At 51.6% G+C, this 21,567-nt stretch overlaps 1 protein-coding gene across 1 annotated transcript; it reads left to right on the forward strand.

Moving 5' to 3' along the window:
- Nucleotides 1-9,809: 9,809 nt before the first annotated feature.
- Nucleotides 9,810-20,249, forward strand: LOC147647180 (uncharacterized). The gene is made up of 4 exons (XM_086872571.1): nucleotides 9,810-11,911; nucleotides 13,166-13,319; nucleotides 18,111-18,189; nucleotides 18,376-20,249. Exons 3-4 carry the CDS (start codon nucleotides 18,138-18,140, stop codon nucleotides 19,380-19,382), a joined length of 1,059 nt encoding a protein of 352 aa, XP_086728697.1. The 5' UTR covers nucleotides 9,810-11,911; nucleotides 13,166-13,319; nucleotides 18,111-18,137; the 3' UTR covers nucleotides 19,383-20,249.
- The last annotated feature ends 1,318 nt before the right edge of the window (nucleotides 20,250-21,567 follow it).

Genomic DNA, 21,567 nt, shown 5'->3' on the forward strand with positions numbered 1-21,567 from the left:
AACTGGAGATGGAAGAACTCTGCCCCTCGTGAGAGGAGATCTAAGAGCTGCACCCTTCCTCAAAGAGAATCCTAAACTGCAAGAGACATAAAAAACCATTATGTTTGCATTAAGTACCATCACTGTTTAATTTGCCCGGCGTGGTCCGAGATTGAAATGTTTGTTTTCAATTTTGTTTTTTCTGTTTGCTTAATGTGTTTTGTTACTGAGTTTCTGTTGTCCCACAAAGCAAAGCGGGTGCTCTGTGGAGGAGGTGAGATTTTAAGGTGTATGTCTGGGAACATTTTAAGCTCCTAATTAAAATTTGAATAAATAAATAAATAAATAAATAAATAGATAAGAAAGGAGCAGATGTGGCAGCAGCCTCAGGGAGACAAAGAGTTACATTGTCCCACCCCAAACCCGTTGAGAAGGGCAGCCCAGGAGTTCTGATAGGGTTTGAGTCCCTGGGGGATTCTCCCTTGGTGTGCTTCTACTGGTCCCTGACCCTGAACTCCACCCTCAAAGGTGGAAACCCTTGAGAGTTCTGTCCCTCAAAAACCCCTGCTGTGCTTCTGTTCGGAGCTCTCTGTTCTGGACCTGACTTTGTTCCCATGCTGAATAAATGGTTTCATGAACGGGAGCCCGTCTCGGTTGGTGTTTGATGCTGGTTCCCAGAATCCTGCTGCTTCCCTGGACGAGATCCTGGAGTTGTGGACTGCAACAGCAGGGTATTGGATGAAATACACAAATTGACACATTGGAGGACGCAGGGTCTATGTGACCATTTCTTGAGGGAGAACATCTGCACAGGGGTTTATGATATAGCAAAGGCCATCACTCAGGGCTGTGTAACGTGTCAAAGGGTAAACCAACGAGTGATGACGAAACCCGTACCAGGGGGAAGGGAACTAGCGGAGAGACCCTTCCAAAATGTGTAAATTGATTTCACAGAAATGCCTCTAGCACAGGGACACAAACACCTGCTAGTGATCGTAGATAACCTGACCCATTGGCCAGAGGCTTTTCCCACTTGGAATGAAAGAGCGAGAGTAGTAGTCAAAATACTTTTGGAACATATTGTCCCCAGGTATGGGTTAATCAATAACATAGACTCGCACCAAGGCCCCCATTTCACTGCCCGTGTCCTCCAGGAAACCACTGAAGCCCTGGGGATAAAGTGGAGGTTACACACCCCATGGCATCCCCAGAGCTCCGGTCGGGTAGAACGGATGAATAAGACCATAAAAATGACCTTAACCAAGCTGACTCTGGAGACTAAATTAGATTGGATAAAATGTCTCCCTTTGGCTTTGTTGCAAATAAGAACCCGACCTCGAGCAGATTTAGGGGTATACCCCTATGAAATGCTATTTGGACTCCCCTTCCTAATTACTCCTTACAGCACTGCCCAGTATACGGAAGGGGAAGAAACCTCAAGGAGGTATTTGGAAACTGTTGTTAAAACTTTAGAAAACCTCAGGAAAAAAGGGTATCTCCCTCAAACTCCTCCCTTAGAGGTAGACACACACCATATCAACCCTGGGGATTGGGTATTGGTAAAATCTGGGGCTAACTCTCCTCTCACTCCAAAGTTTGAAGGACCCTACCAAGTTCAACTCACACACATACGGCTGTGAGAACCCGGGAAAAAGGGTGGACACACGTGACTTGAGTTAAAGGACCAGTGGCACCACCAGATGGGGAAGTAAACTCTGAAAAAGATCCCTCTAACTGGACTGTTGTCCCCAACACCAAGGACTTGAAAATAACCTAAAGAAGGAAACCCAGAGACTAAAGTCCCCAATCAGGAACTGGAATTATATATGTTTTTAAGTGATCTCTTGGCTGCAACATTTGTGGTTAAGTGTTTCTTTAAAGTTTGTGAACTAATGTTAAAGTGTTTTCCAGTTGTGGTTAACTTGTAACTATTATTATTATTATTATTATTATTATTATTATTTGAAAAAGTAAAAGACCCCCCCCGCCCCTGCTGAATAAGGCTCCAATTTCCTAGCCAAGACTATATCCCTCCCTGGGCAGCTTTTCCCAAGACCAATAACGACAACAGTAAAAAGGAGAAGGACAAAAGAAATAATAAAGCCGTAAGCCTTGGACCCAGACCCGCAAAAGAGTGTGAGGAAAACCCCAAGAGGCAAGACCAGGGGAGATCAAACATGGTTCCTGCTGGACTCTTGGGAGTCACGGACTGGAGGGAGCCTAAAAGGATCATCACAAGGCTCATGGTAGGTCTGGTGATAGCAATGCACCTCACCAATGCCATGGGGACAGACTCTTGCATGAAATGTTATTATCCCTTGTATGATGGGGAAAATCTAGGGTCCCTGGTAAGGGTCCACACAAATTTGAGTCCTTCTTGTTACAACAAATCACAATTAGAAGAATGCCAAGAAAACGGAAAAACATATTGGATTACCAGAAATACGGCCACTTTTAGAGAACGTCTTCTGGGAGACTGTCCCATGAGGGATACTTGGCTGTGCTTTGAAAAGAACGAACCAGTAAAAGGTGAACCTGATGTGGTAAAGGAGAAAAGAGTGGACATGAGGGTGGGAAATGAAGAATGGGAAAATTTGAGTGGGAAGAACTTGTTCATTGATTCAGTTGAAAACATCAGCAAGGAATTAAATATAACTGATTGTTGGGTGTGTGGGAGTACTAAAATGTCTGATATTTGGCCCTGGGAGGGAATTAGCTTGAAACCTTGAGAAATTCTAAGCATAAAATGAACTGGGGAAGGCCAAAGCACACCAGGGTATAGGAGAAGAGAAAAATGGGAATTAAAGGCTAAGGTAATTGGGGAAGACTGTATTCTACAAATTGGAAAAAGATATAGAACCCTGGTGGGGCGGATGGCATGCAAAAGATATAACGAAGAATCTAGGAACTAAATGGGTTCCCCAAGAGCCCAACCTAAGATATTGGTCCTTAGAGAAAAGGGAAAAAGGGTGCATTCATCACAAAGGATATAACCTTTATGAATGTGCAGAAAAAGGGATCAATCCCTTCTGGGGAATTAGAAGCCTATCAAAGCATTGGGAGTACCCCTATGAAGACAGGGAGGGTTTTGGGGAAGCCCCAGATGATTTCTTTTGGATCTGCGGGGATGCAGCTTATACACATCTACCAGGAGACTGGTCAGGTAGCTGCACGATTGGGGTGATAAAGCCAGCTTTCTTCCTGCTCCCAAAACAAGCTGGCTCAGAGCTTGGAGTACCACTATATGACAACCTAAAGAGGCCGCTAAAAAGGAAGAAGAGGAGTGTAATAAGCACAGGAGGGACCCAGAATTGGAAAGGAACAGTCTGGACCCTGGAGGAAATAATAAGAACTTATGGGCCAGCGACGTGGGCCCAGGATGGGTCCTGGGGATATAGGACCCCAATATACATGTTAAACAGAATAATCAGGCTCCAAGCTGTAATTGAAATAACATGGAACAAAACAGCCCTGGCTCTTGATCATATAAGTGACCACCTCTCCCAGACCTGATGTACCTGGTGTACCAACTCCGACTAGCAGTAGATTACCTTCTCGCTGATGAGGGGGAAATCTGTGGGAAGTTCAACACCTCTGAATGCTGCCTAGAAATAGATGATAAAAGTGAAGTAATCTGGAACATTTCTAAAGAGATCAGAAAAATCTCCTATGTAGGGAACCAAGAATGGATGCCAATCCTGAATACTGATTGGTGGGATAGTTTCTGGTCCTTTAAGGGCTGGTGGGAAAAGGTGGCATTCATTGGTATAGCGGGACTAGCAGGACTGTTATTTCTTTCCTGTGTCATCCCATCTATGATCAGAATGATTACCTCAGTAATAGAGTCTAGCAGGACGATCTACAACTCGTTAGAAATAACCCAAGAGAAGGGAAAAACTAAGATCCTAATGTTAGAAAGTTCAGAGCGGAAAGAAGCAAAAAGGGTATATGACCAATACCAAAGACTAAACAAGTTTCACTACCAGGAGCCTGAAACAGCAAGTTGACGCAGGCTGATGCCTGGTCAAATTAAAAGAGGGGGGATATTGTTATAAATAAAAATCCCAATGTTCAAATTATATGTTCCTGTTCCAATCCCAGTTTAGGTCCCTGGATAAGGGGTTTTGGTGTTGTAAGTCCCAAAAGGGTTCACTGTTAAGAAGTTCGTACTTGTTTTATCCTTGCATTTGTATCCCCATCCCTTATTCTCTTCCAACCCGTCAGGCAATTTAGCCGCTGCTGCCCAGGATGAACTTCCCCATTTCCCATAAAGACTTGCACATGGGTGCATATTAAAATCATATTACCACCTGGGAGCAAAGACAGCCCTGGACAACGAGCCACGCTCAGGGAACATCTGGAGGACCCCACTGTGGAGGCAGCGGGGACCTGGGGAGACAGGGTGTGCCAATCCCAGTCCGGCAAGCTGGTTGCCATGACCTGGGCAGGACTTGAGAGGGAAGACACCCCTAGACCTTTGAGCCTAAGACAGAGTCTCTGGGTGATCCTGGCGAGGATAGAGGCTCTGGTCCTGCTGACAGTGGATGACGACAGGCCTGTGTGATCCTCGACATCGACCACAGGGAGCAGCGGCGGCGCGCACCCCGAGGCCCCACCTCTAGGCCCAGTTCTCTCTAATAAAGGCTTGTTAATGGGAGCAGAAGGTCTCCTGGCCCTTTAATTCACCGCACCTGCAGTGCCGGGGGAGGAGGTACAGCTGGGAGGAGGGAGGGGTGGGGGGAAGCTGGTTTTAGGGGTATTAATTTACTTCTCACAATCCTTCACTGAGTTTTTGGAATTTTCTGCCAGAAATCTCTCTCCTCCCCCACTCATCCACAGGGATTTGGGGCAGTTTTCCCTTTTTGGGGGAAATCCGAGCGATGCACTGAGGCACCTAATTAGAGCTGGGAGAAGTGAGGCTCCAGGGCTTCCCGCTGAGCCGGAGCCACCGAACACCCAGGGCAGGGAAAGGCGGGCCGGGAGCTGCGGAGAACTTTGTTTGTGTTGGGAGCTCAATGGCGGCTCGGGCCGGGCCCGTTCCAGGCCTGTTCCTCATCTCCGCCCTTCCCCTCACACAGCCCGGGGCGGGCCCTGAGAGCGCGGGGCGGGGCTGTGCCGTGTGCAGAGCCCGCCGCTGGCTGCGATTGGCTGCTTTTGCTGTCACTCGTGGCTCCGGCGCGCGCTGATTGGGCAGAGCAGGGACAAGCCCGGCCCCGCTGGCGCCCCCAAGGGCGGCCGTGGGGCAGGCGAGCCGCCATTGCCGGAGCGTCTGTGCGGGCCCGGCAGCGGCGGCAGCGGCCGGAGCCCGGTGAGGCGGCGGCGGAGCTCGGAGGCGGCCCCAGCCATCGCAGGTGGGAGCCGCGCTCGGTTCTGCGGGGGCTCGGGGCTCGCTGCGGGCCCGGGAGGGGGCGGGAGGGGGCTGTGGCGGGTGGCTTGTGCCGTGGCCGGCCCGTGTTGGCCCTGGCGTGAGGGCGCTGCGGGAGCGGCTGCCCGCGGTCTCCTTCCCGCTGGGGCCTCGGGCAGGAGCCGGTGCCGGAGCAGCGCTGGCTCGTCCCGGTTCGTGTCGGTAGCCCGGAGGTGGCTGCGCTGTGCCCGGGGCTGGGCGGGAAAATTCCCGGCGCCAGAGGTTTGTGTGGCCAAAGAAGCCCGAGGAGCGGTGTGAGAGTGACTTTATTGCTGCCCAAAGGGAGAGGCCGTGGGGCATTTGCCGTGCGCTCTCTCCAGCTGCTGGAGGACGCGGCCTCGTTTTTGTCCTGATTTTCCCGGCCGCGTGTCCCTGTCCCTTTCCCCACTGGCGGAGGTGCTTGGAAGGTTCAGACTTCCCCATCTGCCTCCTGCATGTCCCGGTTAATATGTACCCACCACTTTTGTAGAACATCCGATATTGATGGCTCTGTAAAGTCTTTGTTCTTCTGGAAGTTCAGGAATTTAGCGGGACTTTGTCAGAGCAGCGGTCCTTGTCAATTGGTAACATTTTCTGAAACTGAGGCTTTTTCCCATTGCTTCCTTATGTGCAAGTCCCTGGCCCTATCTGCAAGCAGATTCACTCATTGGCTCTGTTTTTTCTTCCTGGGTGTTCTTTGATTTTGGGATTGCTCTCAGTGCCCTCATTCTCTGTCCTTTTGTAGCCGTTTGTGGCTCAGGAGGCCTGGCTGCCCCCTGCATCCCCTTGCTCAGCTGCTGAATGAGCTGCACTCAGCAAGGTGTCCTGCATGGTGAAAAGATGAGAGTTGCTGTAGAACATAAGAGGAGAAACTGCATTTGTTTAACCCATGGTCTGCCAGGGAACCACAGAAATGTTGCCCATGCCCATCCTTTCCACATTTGGACCAGTACATGAGCTCTTTTCTTATATCTTTTGTTATCTGTTTCTCCACTTTTCCTTTGTGATCTATTTGCCAGCAGCAGTTTGAGTCATTTAATTTTCCACAAACTCTGCCTCCTTTTTCTGCTAAAAGATAATGTGACTCTATCCCATGGTGAAATGTTGTATTCCTCATCTGGGTGGATTGATTGTGAAGAAAGTCAGGAACTGGAGCTGTCTGGTTGGTATTATTTTGAGGACATCCTGTAATCTAATTATATCATGGAAATGATAAATTAGTTCTCTGGCTCCTGATATGAATTCATTAGGGTTCCCCGGGGCTGGCCCATGGTGTTGCAGGATTTGTTCTGGTGGCTGTTCGTATTTTCCCCATTTTTTGGTGCTCCCTCCAGCCAGGGCTGCATCAATTTTGGGCTTTTCTCTAATTAAATCAGCACGTACTTGGATTCCCAACTGATTTCCCTTGGGGTAGCAAAAAAACCCCAGTGCTCTAATTCACCCTATATAACATAGAAAGTGAGAGCACAAGTTGAGGTGGGGAGTGGGATGATTCTCCCCCATTTTTTATAGTGAAATTTTCACAACATTGTCCATTTGCAGTTTTCCTTTGCAGCTTAACCAATTTCTGTGTCAGTCAGATATCCTCACTATGGGCTCTGCCTTTAGCTGTGCAAATTCCATCTGTGCCCCCAGGCAGAGCTTGGGGTGAGGGGCAGAGGAATTCAGGCCAAATCCTCCCCCAGGCAGGAACACCCTGGTACATTGTCCATGCTTTGGCCCAGGGGTGTTAATTTGCATTTCTAAAGCTCCTGTCCTGGCTGCCTGGAATGAAGCTTCTCTTCCAGGGCAGCCATGGGATGACTCACATGGAGCCCACCGCCCCCCCCCCCCCCCCCCCCCCCCCGCCTTACAATTTTCTTTTCTTTTTTTTTTTAATACAATTTTCTATTAACTATTTACCTTTTAAAGGGCCGCATTTCAAGGTCTTCTGGTTTTCAAAATGCAGCTTAAAGGTGAACATGGAAAAACCCATACCATAATTTTGTCATCACTAAGAGCCACGCACAAACATAAAAACAAAAATTAGAAAGAAATCAAGTATTTTCTTTTTCTTCTCTTCTGACCAAAAACTGATTCTCACACCCCTGGCCCAAGCAGAACTGACAACAGAAAAGTAGAATTATTACGAAAAATTCTTCTAATGGTGTAATCCATTCACTGAAACTGAAAAGCAAAAACTCTCCAACAATGTCTCCAGAGAAATAAGGCATGACTTGATTCTGAACAGAATCATTTCAACCACACACAGTCTGCATGTGCAGAGAAAATCATTCCATGACATGTGAGTTTTACTAGATGTTTCCTAAACTTTATTCAGTCTGAACCCATAGAAATCCATTGGTTTAGTGTTCATTGTTTCCAAGTTGTGGAGGCCTTAGTGTTTGGTTGCACCGGGATTTCTGTGTCTCTGATGTGAATTAGGTCTGCACTCCTGGATTTCCTGCTCAGCCTTTTCCAGACCCGCTTGGATCCCCATTCCTGGGCCCTGGGACCCCCCCGCATCTCCTTCCCCAGCTCCAGGATCCCCTGCACCCCCTTCTCCTGCACCAACAGCGCCCTGCACCCCCTTTCCCGGGGATCCTCCCCTGGCAGCCCCTGGATCCCCCGGTTCCGTCAGCCCGGGGACCCCCGGAGCCCCATTCCCGGCCATCCCGGGGCACCGCACCCCCAGGCCTCCCTTTCCAGGGAAAGCCGAGCTGGGCACGGGGCTCTCCAGCCGCTCTGGCATTTCTGATCACCCAGAGGAGAGGGAGAGAGCAGCAGAGAGAGAGAAGGAGATTGGGAATCGGGGCTCGGGCTCCCAGCGCCCGCTCCTGCTCCGCCGGGGCTGGGGAGCCGCAGCCGCAGGAAAAATGGGATCCGCGGATGCCGGGGCTTCCCCCGCTTTGGGCCGAAGCCGGCGGGTTGCAGGCAGAGTTTGTGCGCAGGGCCCGGGAGTTCAGCCCAGTTTGTCCCGGGGGTCCCGCAGTGCGCGGCCGAGGAGGGTCCCGGGGGATCCCGGGAGGGGATCCAGGGGAATTCCCTGGAATTGCCCCGTCCCCTCCCCCCGCGCTCCCTCGGGCACTTTCGCTTCCGCCTTGGCCGCCCTGCGCCGCCGGGATCTGCCCGGCGACCGGTGACGTCACTGCAGCCTCGGGCTGCCACTGGCGGGCAGCAAAGAGCGGCGCCAATGGCGGGGCCGGAGGCGGCTCTGGGGGCGGGGCCGGGGCTGTGGGCGGGGCCGCAGCGGAGTAGCGCGATGGCTCCAGCGCTGGGGCCGGGGGCGCTCCCGGGGGGCGGCGAGAGGTGAGGGGGACCCCTGCACCGGGACTCTTTGATCGCCCATTCCGGAGCGCCGAGGGGCCCCTAAACCCCCATTCCTGGGCGCCGCCATCCCACCGAACCCCCATTCCCGGCCGTGCGTCCCACCCTGCACCCCCTTATCCGGCACCAGGAACGCCTGCACCCCTTTCCCGGCCATCCCGCCTCCCGCAGCCCCCAGAGCCCCCTTCTCCTTGACCCATTTACCCCCCGGACCCCTATTCCTGCCTCTCCCAGCAGCCAGCCCCTCCTTTCCTCAGCACTCAGGACACCCGGGACCCCTATTCCCAGCCATCCCGGCTTTCCCTGCCCTGTCCTGGCAATGGGGACAGCGGGGACCCTTGGAGCTCCCTTTCCTGGGTACAGGAACGCCCTGAACTCCAGCCATGCCACATCTAGCCAGCCCTAGCCTCCCCTCTTGTCACTCCTGGCATCCCCAAATGCCCTTCCCGGCTCTCCCCGTTCCCCCTTTCCTTCAGCCGTGACCCCCCCGATCCCAAACCTCCAAATGTCCCCCCAGTTCTCCTCTCCCTGCGTTCCCTGCACGCGGCGCTGTCGGAGCCCGGCCCGGGCTTCCCGCAGTCCATGTCCATGGGGTCCCTGGCTGGGATCCCCTTCCAGCGCCGCCGCAGCGAGCGGGGCCGGGCGGAGCCGAGCCGGGATCTTGGGATAGCCAGGGCTGGGATCTTGGGATAGCCAGGGCTGGGATCTTGGGATAGCCAGGGCTGGGATACTGGGATAGCCAGGGCTGGGATATTGGGATAGCCAGAGCTGGGATATTGGGATAGCCAGGGCTGGGATATTGGGATAGCCAGGGCTGGGATATTGGGATAGCCAGAGCTGGGATATTGGGATAGCCAGGGCTGGGATATTGGGATAGCCAGAGCTGGGATATTGGGATAGCCAGGGCTGGGATATTGGGATAGCCAGGGCTGGGATATTGGGATAGCCAGGGCTGGGATATTGGGATAGCCAGGGCTGGGATATTGGGATAGCCAGGGCTGGGATATTGGGATAGCCAGGGCCGGCACAAGGAGCGGCACCGGCACGGGGGCAGCGGGGAGCTGCAGATGCTGCAGCAGCGGCACAGCCAGAGCGGGGCTGAGCGGGGGGAGCCGGGGCTGGGGGATCTGTGGGGCTGCGATGGCAACTGTGGCACCGCCACGGGGATCCCTGAGATCCAGGCTGAGGGATTAACAAATTCCCTGGCTCACAGCTGCAGGGAATGTCTCCGGAAATATGTCAGATATGGGCAGGAGGTGCTGGAGTGTAAAGGTGGGGAGGGCAGAATTCCCATGGGAATATGGGAATCCGAATGTGGGATTTGTGAGGGCAAAATCTGGGAACCTGGGAATTCCCATGGAAATTCCATGGATGGATCTCAGACATCCCATTCCCGTGAGACCTCCACAGATGGATCCCGCTGCTGTCCAATTCCCATGGGAATTCTGTAGACGGATCTCACTGCCATGTCATTCCCATGGAATTCCATGGGCAGATCTCCCCATCCCATTGCCATGGGAGCTCCAATCCGGTTCCCCCCCAAACCCATCCTGGGGGTCACCCTGTTTTTTGCCCTCCCCACCACCCACAAGACTTCTGGGGGTCCCTCCCATTACCCACCCAGCCCCCCAAACTCTTCCTGGTCCCTCTTCTTTCCCCCATAATGGGAATTCCTGGAAGTCCCCCCGTGTCCCCTCCCCCAGGACTTTGGGGGTCCCACCCGACCTGTCCGTGCACCCCCAGATTTCTTCCACAGCCCCCCTGTGATGGTGGAGGGTGGGGGCCGAGTGCTGGTGCCCCCCTGCCTGCAGCAGATCCAGCGGTGAGGGCAGTTTGGGGGGTCCCTCAGCATTTGGGGTCCCTGGGATTTGGGGTGACCCCCCGGGCCCCCCAGGATCTCCCTGAACACGCTGACGCTGCCCGTGCGCTGTGAGAAGGTTCAAACCCGGCACGGGGTCCCCAGCACTGCCACCCGCATTGCCCAGGTACCCCCAAACCTGCCGAGAACCCCCAAACCCCCCGGGACACCCCAACCTCCCCTGATCCCAAACACAGCCCTGGATGCTCCAAAAACTCCCCAAAACCGCAAAACCCCATAGAGACATTGAGAAGGTTCATACCTGTCATGGGGTCCCCATGTCCATTACCAGCAGGTTCCCCAAAACAGCCTTGAGATCCCCAATTTCATCGCTGGGATCGCCCAAATTCTCCCATCAGGACCCCTGTAAACCCTCTTGAGAACTCCCAAAAAACCACCGTGGCCCCAAAAACACCCAGAACTTCTGAAAACCCCCAGGAACCCCTCATGAAGGTTTATACTGAGCATGGGATCCCCATGGACACCATCGGCATCACCCAGGTACCCCCAACCCCTCCCGGGACCCCCAACCCCTCCCGGGCTCCACTGCCGGAACCAACGGGAGCGGTGTTGCCCTTTTAAGAGGAGTTACAGTGGGACCCGACAACACCGGGGGCCCTTAAAGCGGCCATGGTAGAGAGAACCCCCAAAATCCACCCTGGGGGACAAAACATCCCCTACAGGGGCTGGGGGTGCGGACACCCCTAAAAATGTCACTTAAAGCCGTCATGATCCCCCCTCAAAAGGGGCTTGTGGGGCTGCGGCCGCACAAACACCCTAAAATGGGGAGGAAAAAACACCCCTGTAGTGGTGGGATCCCCCCCAAAAAACCTGAAAAAGAGAAAAACTCCTCTTGAGAGGGGCCTGAAGACCCTGAAAGGCCCTGGAAGAGGGACAAGATCCCCTCCTGTGCTGGGGCCTCCCCGAGCCGGGAACTCTCCCGTTCCTGCACTCGGGGGAGCCCCGAACGACGGCGGCTCCTGGGCTGAGCCCCCCTCAGCCGGGGCTGCGGGGGGAACTGGGGGGGCTGGGACGGGGCTTGGGGCTCCTGGGGTGAACTGGGGGACCCTCAGTGCTCCCACCTCCCCCTGTTCCCCTGTCCCGCCCCGTTCCCATTGTTCCCCCAAAGCTCCGCTGCCCCCAGCTCGGTTTGGGGGGGACCCAGCCCTTTCCCATCGTGTCCCGGCCCGGCCCCGCTCACCCGAGGGCTCCGAACCACGCCCAGGGACAGAGGAGGGACAGAGGAGGAGGAAGAGGAGGGACAGAGGAGGAGGAAGAGGAGGAGCAGCAGGAGGAAGAGCTGGAGCAGGCAGAGGAGGCTCCACCTGCGCTCCCCGCTCTCTGCATCTGCAGCTCCTTCGGGACCATCGCCCCCCATCCCGCAGGTGCCCGGGGAGGGGGAGCTCGCCCCAAATACCCCGGGGCTCCCTGGCTTTGGGGTTTTTGGGGGGGATGTTTGGGGATGGCATGGCTCCAGAGCCGAGCCGCAGATGCCCCTCGGGGGCACCCCGGGGGTCCCCGGGAGGTGTTTTTGGGGGGTCCCGGTGGCGGTGGCGGCAGAGCCCCGGCAAAGGGGCCGGGGGGATGCGGGTCCGGCATGGCCGGGAAAGGGGTCCGGGGCTCCCGGTGCCGGCAGTGGCTGCTCCCAGCATTGCCCAGTTGCTCACCCCGTGTGGCTCCAGTTTCCTCTATGCCCCACGATAAGCTATTCCCTTATATAAGTCATTCCCTATTAGACTACAATTTGTCTCCATTTTATCCCATTTTCCACATTTTTATCCCATTTTTGCTCTATTTTTTCTAATTTTATCCCATTTTCATAATTATTTTCCCAATTTTTATCCTATTTTTTTATTTTTCCCCATTTTTTCCCCATTTTTTTCCTTTTCCCCTCCATTTCTCCCTTTTTAATCTCATTTTTCCTCATTTTTTCCCTATTTTTACTATTTTTGTGATTTTTTCCCTATTTTTACTCCATTTCTACTCAAATTATTCCACAGGTTTTCCTATTTTGCCCATTTTTTTCCATTTTTAATCTGTTTTTTCCCCATTTCCCCATTTTACCATATTTTTGCTCCTTTTTTCCCCATGTTCTCTCCTATTTTCCCCATTCTCTTCCATTTTTCTCCCATTCTTGCAACATTTTTACCATTTTTATTCCTATTTATACCCCAGTTTTCCCCATTATTTTCCCCATTTTTATCCTGATTTTATCTCATTTTTCCACAATTTTATCCCAATTTTTTTCCATTTCTTTCTCCTATTTTTCCCAATTTTTCCTCCATTTCCATCCCATTTTTTCCCCAATTTTTTCCTATTTTTTTCCAATTTTTTTCCCTAATTTTGGCTCCATTTTCCCCCATTTTTGCTCCATTTTTCCTGTCATTTTTCTCAGTTTTTCCCCCATATTTTTGTAGTTTCCCCCGACTTTTCCACGTTCTTCCTCCATTTCTATCCTATTTTTCTCGATTTCTCCCTATCTTCCCCATTTAATTATCCCAAAAATTGAAATTTGGGGAAAAAAAAATAGAAATTTTGGTGGGAAAAAAGGTGCTTTGGTGGCAAAATTCCATGAATTTAAATCACAGCTTTCCCATGATTTTTCCATGATTTTTCCATGATTTTTCCATGATTTCCAGCCAGAAGGAGGTGTGGGATTCATCCCAATATTCTGGAAGCTGGAAGAGGACCAAGCCATCAGTCTTCCAAAAAACCTGGAGCAGCTCATCCGCAATTCCATTTTTCCCTAGTCCCCGGATTGCCAGGTCTGGAAATTCTTCCACAAACTCCCAGGCAGGCAATTCCCAAAATTCCATGGAAAAATGGGATAGTTGGATTCCATCCTGGTTTTTTCCTGATTTTTCCCATTTTTTTCCCAGTTTTTGTCCCCTTTTTTCCTGGTTTTTCCTGATTTTTCCAGATTATTTTCCTCTTTATATTCCTCACTTTTCCCCCGATTTTTCCCAATATTTTCCTAATATTTTCCCAATTTTTTCCCAATTTTTTCTTTCGTTTTTTTCCCATTTTTCCTGATTTTCCCCTCTTTTTTTCCCAATTTTTTTCCTGGTTTTTTTTCCAGTTCTTTCTCAAATTTTCCTGATTTTTTCCTGATTTCCCCTGATTTTTCCCTCTTCTTTTCCCAAATTTTTCTGGATTTTTCCCCTACTTTTTCTTAAATTTTTCCCTCATTTTCTGTTTTTTCCCCTGATTTTTCCCAGATTTTTCCCTGATTTTCCCACAATTTTTTTCATTATTTTTTCTGATTTTTCCAGTTTTCATTTGCTTTTTCTTTTCCTGATCTTGCTCTCATTTTTCATAATTTTTTTCAAATTTTTTTCCCATTTTTTTCCTGATTTTTCCCTCTGATTTGTCCCAATTTCCCCCCATTTTTTCCTAATTTTTCCTGACTTTTGCCTTTTTTTTTCTAAATATTTCCTGGCTTTTTCCCAGTTTTTTCCCATTTATCTGTGGGGTTTTTTTCCCCGTTCTCTTTTCCTCATTTTTTCCCTGATTTTTTCCTTAATTTTTCCCAAATTTTTCCCAGTCTTCTTCCTCTTTCTTTTCCTCATTTTTACCCATTTTTTCCCTATTTTTTCCCCCATTTTTTCCTGATTTTCCCTCATCTTTTCCCAATTGTTTCCTGGTTAGTCCCCAATTTTTTACAGTTTTTCCCTGATTATTTCCCTGTATTTTCTAGTTTTTTTACTGATTTTTCCTGATTTTTTTAGGTTTCTTTCCTCTCACTTCTCAATTTTCCAAATTTTTTTCCTGATTTTTCCTGATTTTTTTTCCTGATATTTTCTCTTTCTTTTCCTGATTTTTTTTCAGTTTTTTCCCAATCTTTTCTCAAAATTTTCCTTGATTTTTGCCCATTTTTCCCGGTTTTTTGCCCATTTTTCCCCCTGATTTTTCCCTTTACCTTTCCCAAATTTTTCTGGTTTTCCCAGTTTTTTCCTGATTCTTTTTCATTGCTTTTTTATGATTTTTTTTCCAGATTTTTTCCCTTATTTCCTTTGATTTTTCTTCTTTTTTCACAATTTTTTTCTGATTTTTTCCAACATTTTTCTCAAGTATTTCTGTTTGTTCTTTGATTTTTCCAAATTTTTTCCTGATTTTTTTCCCAGGGATTTTTGTCTTTCTTTTCCTGATATTTTCCCTTATTTTTATCAAATTTTCCCCAATTTTTTTCATGCTTTTCCCATTTTTTCCTTCTTTTCCCTGATATTTCCCTCTTCTTTTCTCAAATTTTTCCTAGCGTTCTCCCAATTTCTTCTCAAATTTCCCTGCTTTTTCCTGGTTTTTTTCCAATTTTTTTTAATTATTTCCCATTTTTTCCTAGATTTTATTCCTCTTTGTTTTCTTGATTTTTTCCTGACCTTTCCCAGTTATTTCCCAGTTTTATTCCTGGTTTTCCCCATATTTTTCCTATATTTTTCCTGTGTTTTCCAGATTTTTCCTTATTTTCCTATTTTTTCCTGATTTTTCCCCATTTTTTCCTGATTTTTTTTTTCTGATTTTTCCCACTTTTTTGCACTTTCTTTTCCTGTTTTTTTTCCTTGATTTTTCACAATTTTTTCTTCAGTTTCCTCTTTTTTTTCCCAAATTTTTCCTGGTTTTCCCCAATTTTTTGTCAAATTTTCCCCTGTTTTTCCCAAATTTTTCCCAATTTTTTCCTGATTTTTCCTTAATTTTTTTGATTTCACCTTGATATTTTTCTTTTTCCCTGAATTTTCCCTTCCATTTTCCTTGAATTTATCCTGGTTTTTTTTCCATTTTTCCCCAATTTTCCAGTTTCTTTCCCACTCCCAGTATCATCCCAGTAACTCCCAGTCTGATCCCAGTCACTCCCAGGATGAGGCCAGTGGCCCCCAGTTGCTCCCTGGCAGTGCCAGTGTGACCCCAGTAGCCTCCAGTGTGATCCCTGGGACTCCCTGTCTCTCCCAGTATATCCCAGTCAGCCCCAGCACGCTCCCAGTCATTCCCAGCTCCTCCCAGTTGCTCTCAGCATGATTCCAGTTGTTCCCAGCCACTCCCAGTCAATCCCAGTATGATTCCAGTCACCCTCAGTGGGATCCCAGTCTCAGCCAGCAGGGACCCAGCTGCTCCCACTGGGATCCCAGTATGATCCCAGTTGAGTGTGATCCCAGAATAGTTGTAATTCTTCCCAGTTCCTACCAGTATGATCCCAGTTGTCCCTGGAATAGTCCCAGTCCATCTCAGCATGGTTCCACTCACTCCCAGTTGCCCCCAGTGTGGTTCCAGCTGTTCCCAGTGTGGTCACAGACACTCCCAGTATATCCCAGCTGCCCTCAGCAAGGTTCTGGTTACCTCAGAATGATCCCATTCTTTCCCAGTTACTCCCACTTACTCCAAGTATGATCCCAGCTGTGGTCTCAGTCCCCTCAGCATGGTTCCAGTACCTTCCAGTTGATCCCAGTTGCTCCCAATGTGTCCACATTTTCCTCCCAGCATGGGCCCAGTAGCTCCCAGTAACCCCCAGTCGGGTTCCATTCACACCCACTGTAATCCCAGTGGTTCCCAGTGCTATCCCTGTAGGAGCCATTGTCACTCCCAGTGTGGTTCCAGTCACTTCCAGGATGATCCCAGTCACTCCCACTACAATCTCAGCCACTCCCAGTATGAGCTGTTGTACCAGCCACCCCCAGTATGGTTCCAGTCACTCCCAGATACTCCCAGTATGGTTCCAGTCATGGCCAGAGTGACTCCCTGTCACTCCCAGGATGGGCCCAGTTGCTCCCAGTCACCTCCAGCACAGTTCCAGTCCCAGCCAGCCCCTTTGCAGTCACTCCCAGTATGATCCCAGCTTGTTCCAGTAGGATCCCAGTATGACCCAGCATGGGCACAGCTGCTCCCAGGATTATCCAGTGTGGTTCCAGTTGCTCCCATTTACCTGCACTGTGGTTTCAGTTTCTCCCAGTCTATCCCAGTTGCTCTCAATCACTCCTCAGGTGTTTCCAGGCTGATCCCAGTTGCTCCCAGCCACTCCCAGTCACCCTGAGTGCAGTCCCAGTTGCTGCCAGTATGGTCCCAGTCTTGCCCAGCATGGCCCAGCTGCTCCCACTGTGATCCCAGTAGGACCTCAGCATGGTTCCAGTCACTCCCTGTTCCTCTCTGTGTGATCCCAGTTGCACCCAGTTTAATCCCAGTATAGTTGCAGTCCCTCCCCAGATGATCCCAGACCCTCCCAGCATGGTTCCAGTCATGCCCAGTTGCCCCCGGTGCAGACCCAGTCAATCCCAGTTGTTCCCAGTTGTCCCCAGCATGGTTCCCGTTGTTCCCAGCGTGATTTCAATTTCCCCAGGATGGTCACAGACATTCCCAGTATATCCCATGTGCCCTCAGCATGCTTGTGCTCATTCCCAAGGATTCCCAGTTGCCCCAGTAGGGTTCCAGTTACCCCAGTCCAAACCAGTCCCTGCCAGTGCTGCCACTCCTGGGATCCCCCAGCCCTCTCTGTGTTCCCCCCTCCCACATCTCCCCAGAGGAGCCCCAAGGGCTGGCAGTCCCCAGCCAGGGTCCCCAGCCAGCCCCAGGTTGGATCTGCAGCCCCCAATTTTCCCAGTTTCCCTCTCCTTTTCCCCGGGCCGGGTTCCCCCCGTCCCCAGCGGGTGGGAGCAGCGGAGAGCCCCGCGCTGCCCATCCCGACCTGTCCCGGCTCCATCCCCGCTCCTGCCGTGGGCTGTGAGGGGTTTGGGAACGGGGCACCGAGGGTGTCACTGCTCCTGGGGGAGGAGGAGGAGGAGGGATGGAAGAGGAGGGATGGAAGTAGGAGAAGGAGGTGGGGTTAGAGAGGAGGAGCAGGAGAAGGAGGAGGGACAAAGGAGGATCAGGGAAAGGAGAAGGAACCACAAGGTCCAACATTCCCTGAATTCACAGCCCCCACCTGTGAGATCATCACCCCCCATCCCAGAGGTGACCAGGGAGGGGGAGTTTGGCCCAGATACCCTGGGGGGTCCCTGGGTTGGGTTTTTAGGGGGGATGATTGGAGAATGAAGAACTCCAAAGCTGAGTGCAGAATACCCCCTGGGGGGACATTGGGGGGTCCTGGTGGCGGCTGCTCTCAGAGGCAGCCTGGAGGAGAAGGTCCTGTCCCCCAGGACCCCAAAGTGGGGAGCCCAGAGAGGGGGAGCACCACAATTCACGGGACCCTCAACAGCCTGGAGAGGGGCAGGGGGGACTCCTTGGACTACCTGCACCCCTAAGCAGAGAATGAGGGGAAAAGGGACCATGGGAATCCAAAAAGCCCCATTACCTGTAAATGAGGAGATGGAAATGGGGGGAACTTTTCAGATTCCTGGCACTCCCAGCAGCCTGGGGAGGGCAGGGACTGAGCAGACAGAGGAACCCCAGTACAAGTGTGACCCCCAGGAACTGGGACGGGGGGAACCCCTGAACACCAAAAGGGAGAGACCAGAGATGGGGAAATCCTGGGAGGCATTTTCAGGGCTGAATTTTGGTGTTTGGGATGTTTTTATGGATGGCTGGTGAGTTCTAGAGATGGACTTGGGCAGAACAAACTCCCTAACCCAATGTGCTCATGAATTGTATTTCTCCCCAAACCAGGATTTCCCATTCCCAAACCTTGGCTGGATGGAGAAGGAGGCTGTGAGGAAGAGGAAGATGTCCCAGGACACCGAGGCAGGTGAGGAGGAAGTCAGTGCCCCTTTCGCCCTCTCTCCTGCTCCATCTCCCAGCCCAGCCTGGCCCCCGGCTGCAGGACAACCCCGCTGCCGACGCCGTCCTGCCGGGGACGCACTGGGGGGATCTCCTTGCCCTTCCCTCTGGCACGGAGGCAAATCCCATCCTCTCCTTGTCCTTCCTCCCCCAGACAAGGAGCTGAGGATGGAGACCAGGGAGGACAAATCCCCACGGCAGAACCTCATGGAAGAGGCTGATTTGAGCAGCTCCACGGTGCAGGAATCCAATGGGGAGGAAAATCCCCAAAGATCCCGCAGGAGGAGGGGCTCCAAACCCATCCCAGGGTGCTCTGAGGAGGAAAGACCCACCCTGTGCCGGGAAGGCGGCCGGAGATCCAGGCAGGGCTCTGAGCTGGTGGTCCATGAGCGGCTTCAGGATGGGGAGAAGCCCTACAAGTGCTTGGAGTGTGGGAAGAGCTTCAGCTCAAGCACCAAACTGATCTGCCACCAGATGATCCACACTGGGGAATGGGCCTACGAGTGTGGGGAATGTGGGAAGGGCTTCAGCTGGAGCTCTCAACTCATCATCCACCAGCGCATCCACACTGGGGAGAGGCCCTACGAGTGTCCTGAGTGTGGGAAGAGGTTTCAGACCAGCTCCCATCTCCTCCAGCACCAGCGGATTCACACGGATGAGAGGCCCTTCTGCTGCCCCGACTGTGGGGAGGGCTTCAAGCACAACTGCACCCTCATCAGGCACCGGCGCATCCACACTGGGGAGAGACCCTATGAGTGTGGGGAATGTGGGAAGAGCTTCAGAAACAGCTCCTACCTGACCATCCACCAGAGGATCCACACTAGGGAACGTCCCTATGAGTGTGGGGAATGTGGGATGACCTTCAGCCAGAGGTCCCAGCTGATCATCCATCAGATGATCCACACTGGGGAGAGGCCCTATGAGTGTCCTGAGTGTGTGAAGAGGTTTCAGGCCAGCTCCCATCTCCTCAGGCACCAGCGGATTCACATGGATGAGAGGCCCTTCCACTGCCCCGACTGCAGGAAGGGCTTCAAGCACAACTCCACCCTCATCACCCACCGGCGCATCCACACTGGGGAGAGGCCCTACGAGTGTCCCCAGTGTGGGAAGAGCTTCAGCCAGAGATCTAACTTGGCCAGACACCAACAGAGGCACCGGTAAGGGAAGCCCTGTGAGTGCCCCCAGTGCAGGAAGAGCTTCGTGTGCTGCCCCAGCTCCATCCCCCATCAGAGGACCCACGTTGGGCAGAGCCCTGATGACCCACGTTCCCAGTGATCTGTGTTGGGAACACACTGGGCTGGTGGTCGTTTTGATTTGGTTCTATCTTTTGATTCATCTTCATCTCTTTAAAACAGACAAAATTGCAATAAATGTCTACAAATTCATCAAAGGCATCTAAAACCTCACATTTACTAATGCTTCAAGGGAATCTGGGAGATACTTGGGAATATTCAGGGGTTGTGGGGTTATTTGGTGGAGTTGTCTCCATTTCTTGGCACCCAAGGAGATGAGAGAGTTCGATCTGTCACCTCAAAACCACTCAGTGCCACTGAAATCTACTCAATCCCACCAAAATTATTCAATTCCACAGCCTCTCAGGGTGTGTTGCCTTAAATTTTAGCTTTCATATCTTTCATGTTCTGCACTGCCTAGGTTTGTAGTTTTGAACTTCATGTTAAGTGTCACAGAGCTCTCTTCACAGAGTAGGTAGACAAAACAATTCCTTTTCTAGCTTGATACCAAGAACAGTTGTTAGAAGTTTCAGGCCCAAAATCATAAACAAGGGTGGGCTGAAGAGAGAAAACAAGAAGGATGGGACTTCATCATCTGAAGCTGTCATTGGACAGTGAACAGATTGCAATATCCAGATGGACCTAAACTTCTAAAAATGTGAGACCTTGTGATGAGTCGTCCATTTTTGTGACCATTTTTGGTCCATCCTGGGTGTAGCCCTGGCTACAAGTACAGGTTCTTGTACTGCCCAAGGTGTATCCTTTAAGGCCTTTTAATAAACTTTATTCTTAACTCTGTCCAGCCTCTGTTCTAGGTCAGCCTTCTGAAGGCATCAGGTGGAATGGGGTTGGAAGGGGATTAGGTGAAGTGGGATGCAGATCAGGAGGGGTGAGATGGGCATTGGGTGGGGCGGGATGGATGTGATGGAGTTTGGGAGGTGTGAAATGGGGGAAATCAGGCTTGGGAAGGCATTTTGATGTCCAGCAGGAGTGGGATGGATTGGCCTTGGGATTGGGGAGGTGGGGTTGGATCTGCAATGAGACAGCCAAAGTTTGGGGATGATGAAAAAAGAGGGTGCGACTTATTCAGCGAGTTTTGGATATTCCACATTCCTGAAGACATTTTGGGGTATCTCACATTTCTGAGGCGCTTTTGGGGCACTCCCCAACTCTTGGGGTGTTCCTGAGAGCAGCTCCATGGAGCCCCATTGCCAGGGCTGCTTGCCATGGGCACGAGCTCAGAGCTGTAGCCAGAGTGCGTTGCCTCAGCGCTGGAGAGCAGAGAAATGATGAACAGCCCCAGACATCTCCAGGGTGTGTCTGGGGGCAGAGCAAGTTCTGCCTGTGTGGGGCGGTCACTGCCCCAGCCCAGCCACTGCAGCCTCTGCTCCAGCCCCAAAGTGGCTGCCAAGCCCCTGGCACCCCAAAAACCCCAGCTGGGAGAGGGAGCAGAGCAGGTGAGGCTGTGACACGGGTGTGACACTGACATGTGCCACGGCCCTGGAGCTCACAGCAGCTGCGATGGCGCTGGATCCAAGGCTGACTGTGGATCTCTGTCCCTCTCTCGCTTCTCCTGACTTCCAGTTTTCAAAATCTGGATAGCTTGAAGTTGGATGGGTTGGATGAGTTGGCTCAGTCAGTGCTTAGTGAAGTGATTTCCTCTAATTGCATGCAGCTTTATGATTTCCCGAGTACCTCACTCTCTAAAGTTTGCAGCTGAAAGTTTGTTCCCCCCTCCTGAGAAGTTTGTTGTTTTCTCCCATGCACTGCCCAAGGGGATGGAGGTACCTCAGGTCCCTTTCCAGCAGGGCCCGAGCGAGCTTGGGGCACAGCACAGGAACTGCAATGCTGAGCCAGGCCTGGCTGGGTTGGAGGAAGCAGAAAGGCCAAGCCCTGAGCCCAGGCCTGGCCCAGCAGGGCCTGTCCCTCACGGGTGGCTCGGGGCTCTTTGTGGGGCAGTGGGATGTGAGGGGCAGCAAGGACAAATGCCATAAACCTGCGAGCCCTGCCAGCCTCCTCAGGGAGGGCCGAGGGAGGAGCAAAGACCTTCCTGGGGCTGTGCCCTGGGCCAGGAGGGATTGTGCCAGTGGAGTTGACCCTAAATTTCTTCTCCC

Source organism: Cyanistes caeruleus, unplaced genomic scaffold, assembly GCF_971803275.1.
Source record: "Cyanistes caeruleus unplaced genomic scaffold, bCyaCae1.hap1.1 HAP1_SCAFFOLD_65, whole genome shotgun sequence".
NCBI classification, from domain to species: domain Eukaryota; kingdom Metazoa; phylum Chordata; class Aves; order Passeriformes; family Paridae; genus Cyanistes; species Cyanistes caeruleus.

Bases quoted from the DNA above. Each gene is read 5' to 3' on its own strand.
- LOC147647180 (XM_086872571.1), top strand. From the start codon at position 18,138: ATGGAGAAGGAGGCTGTGAGGAAGAGGAAGATGTCCCAGGACACCGAG. The intron at 18,190-18,375 runs GTGAGGAGGAAG...TTCCTCCCCCAG, and splicing joins GTCCCAGGACACCGAGGCAG to ACAAGGAGCTGAGGATGGAG.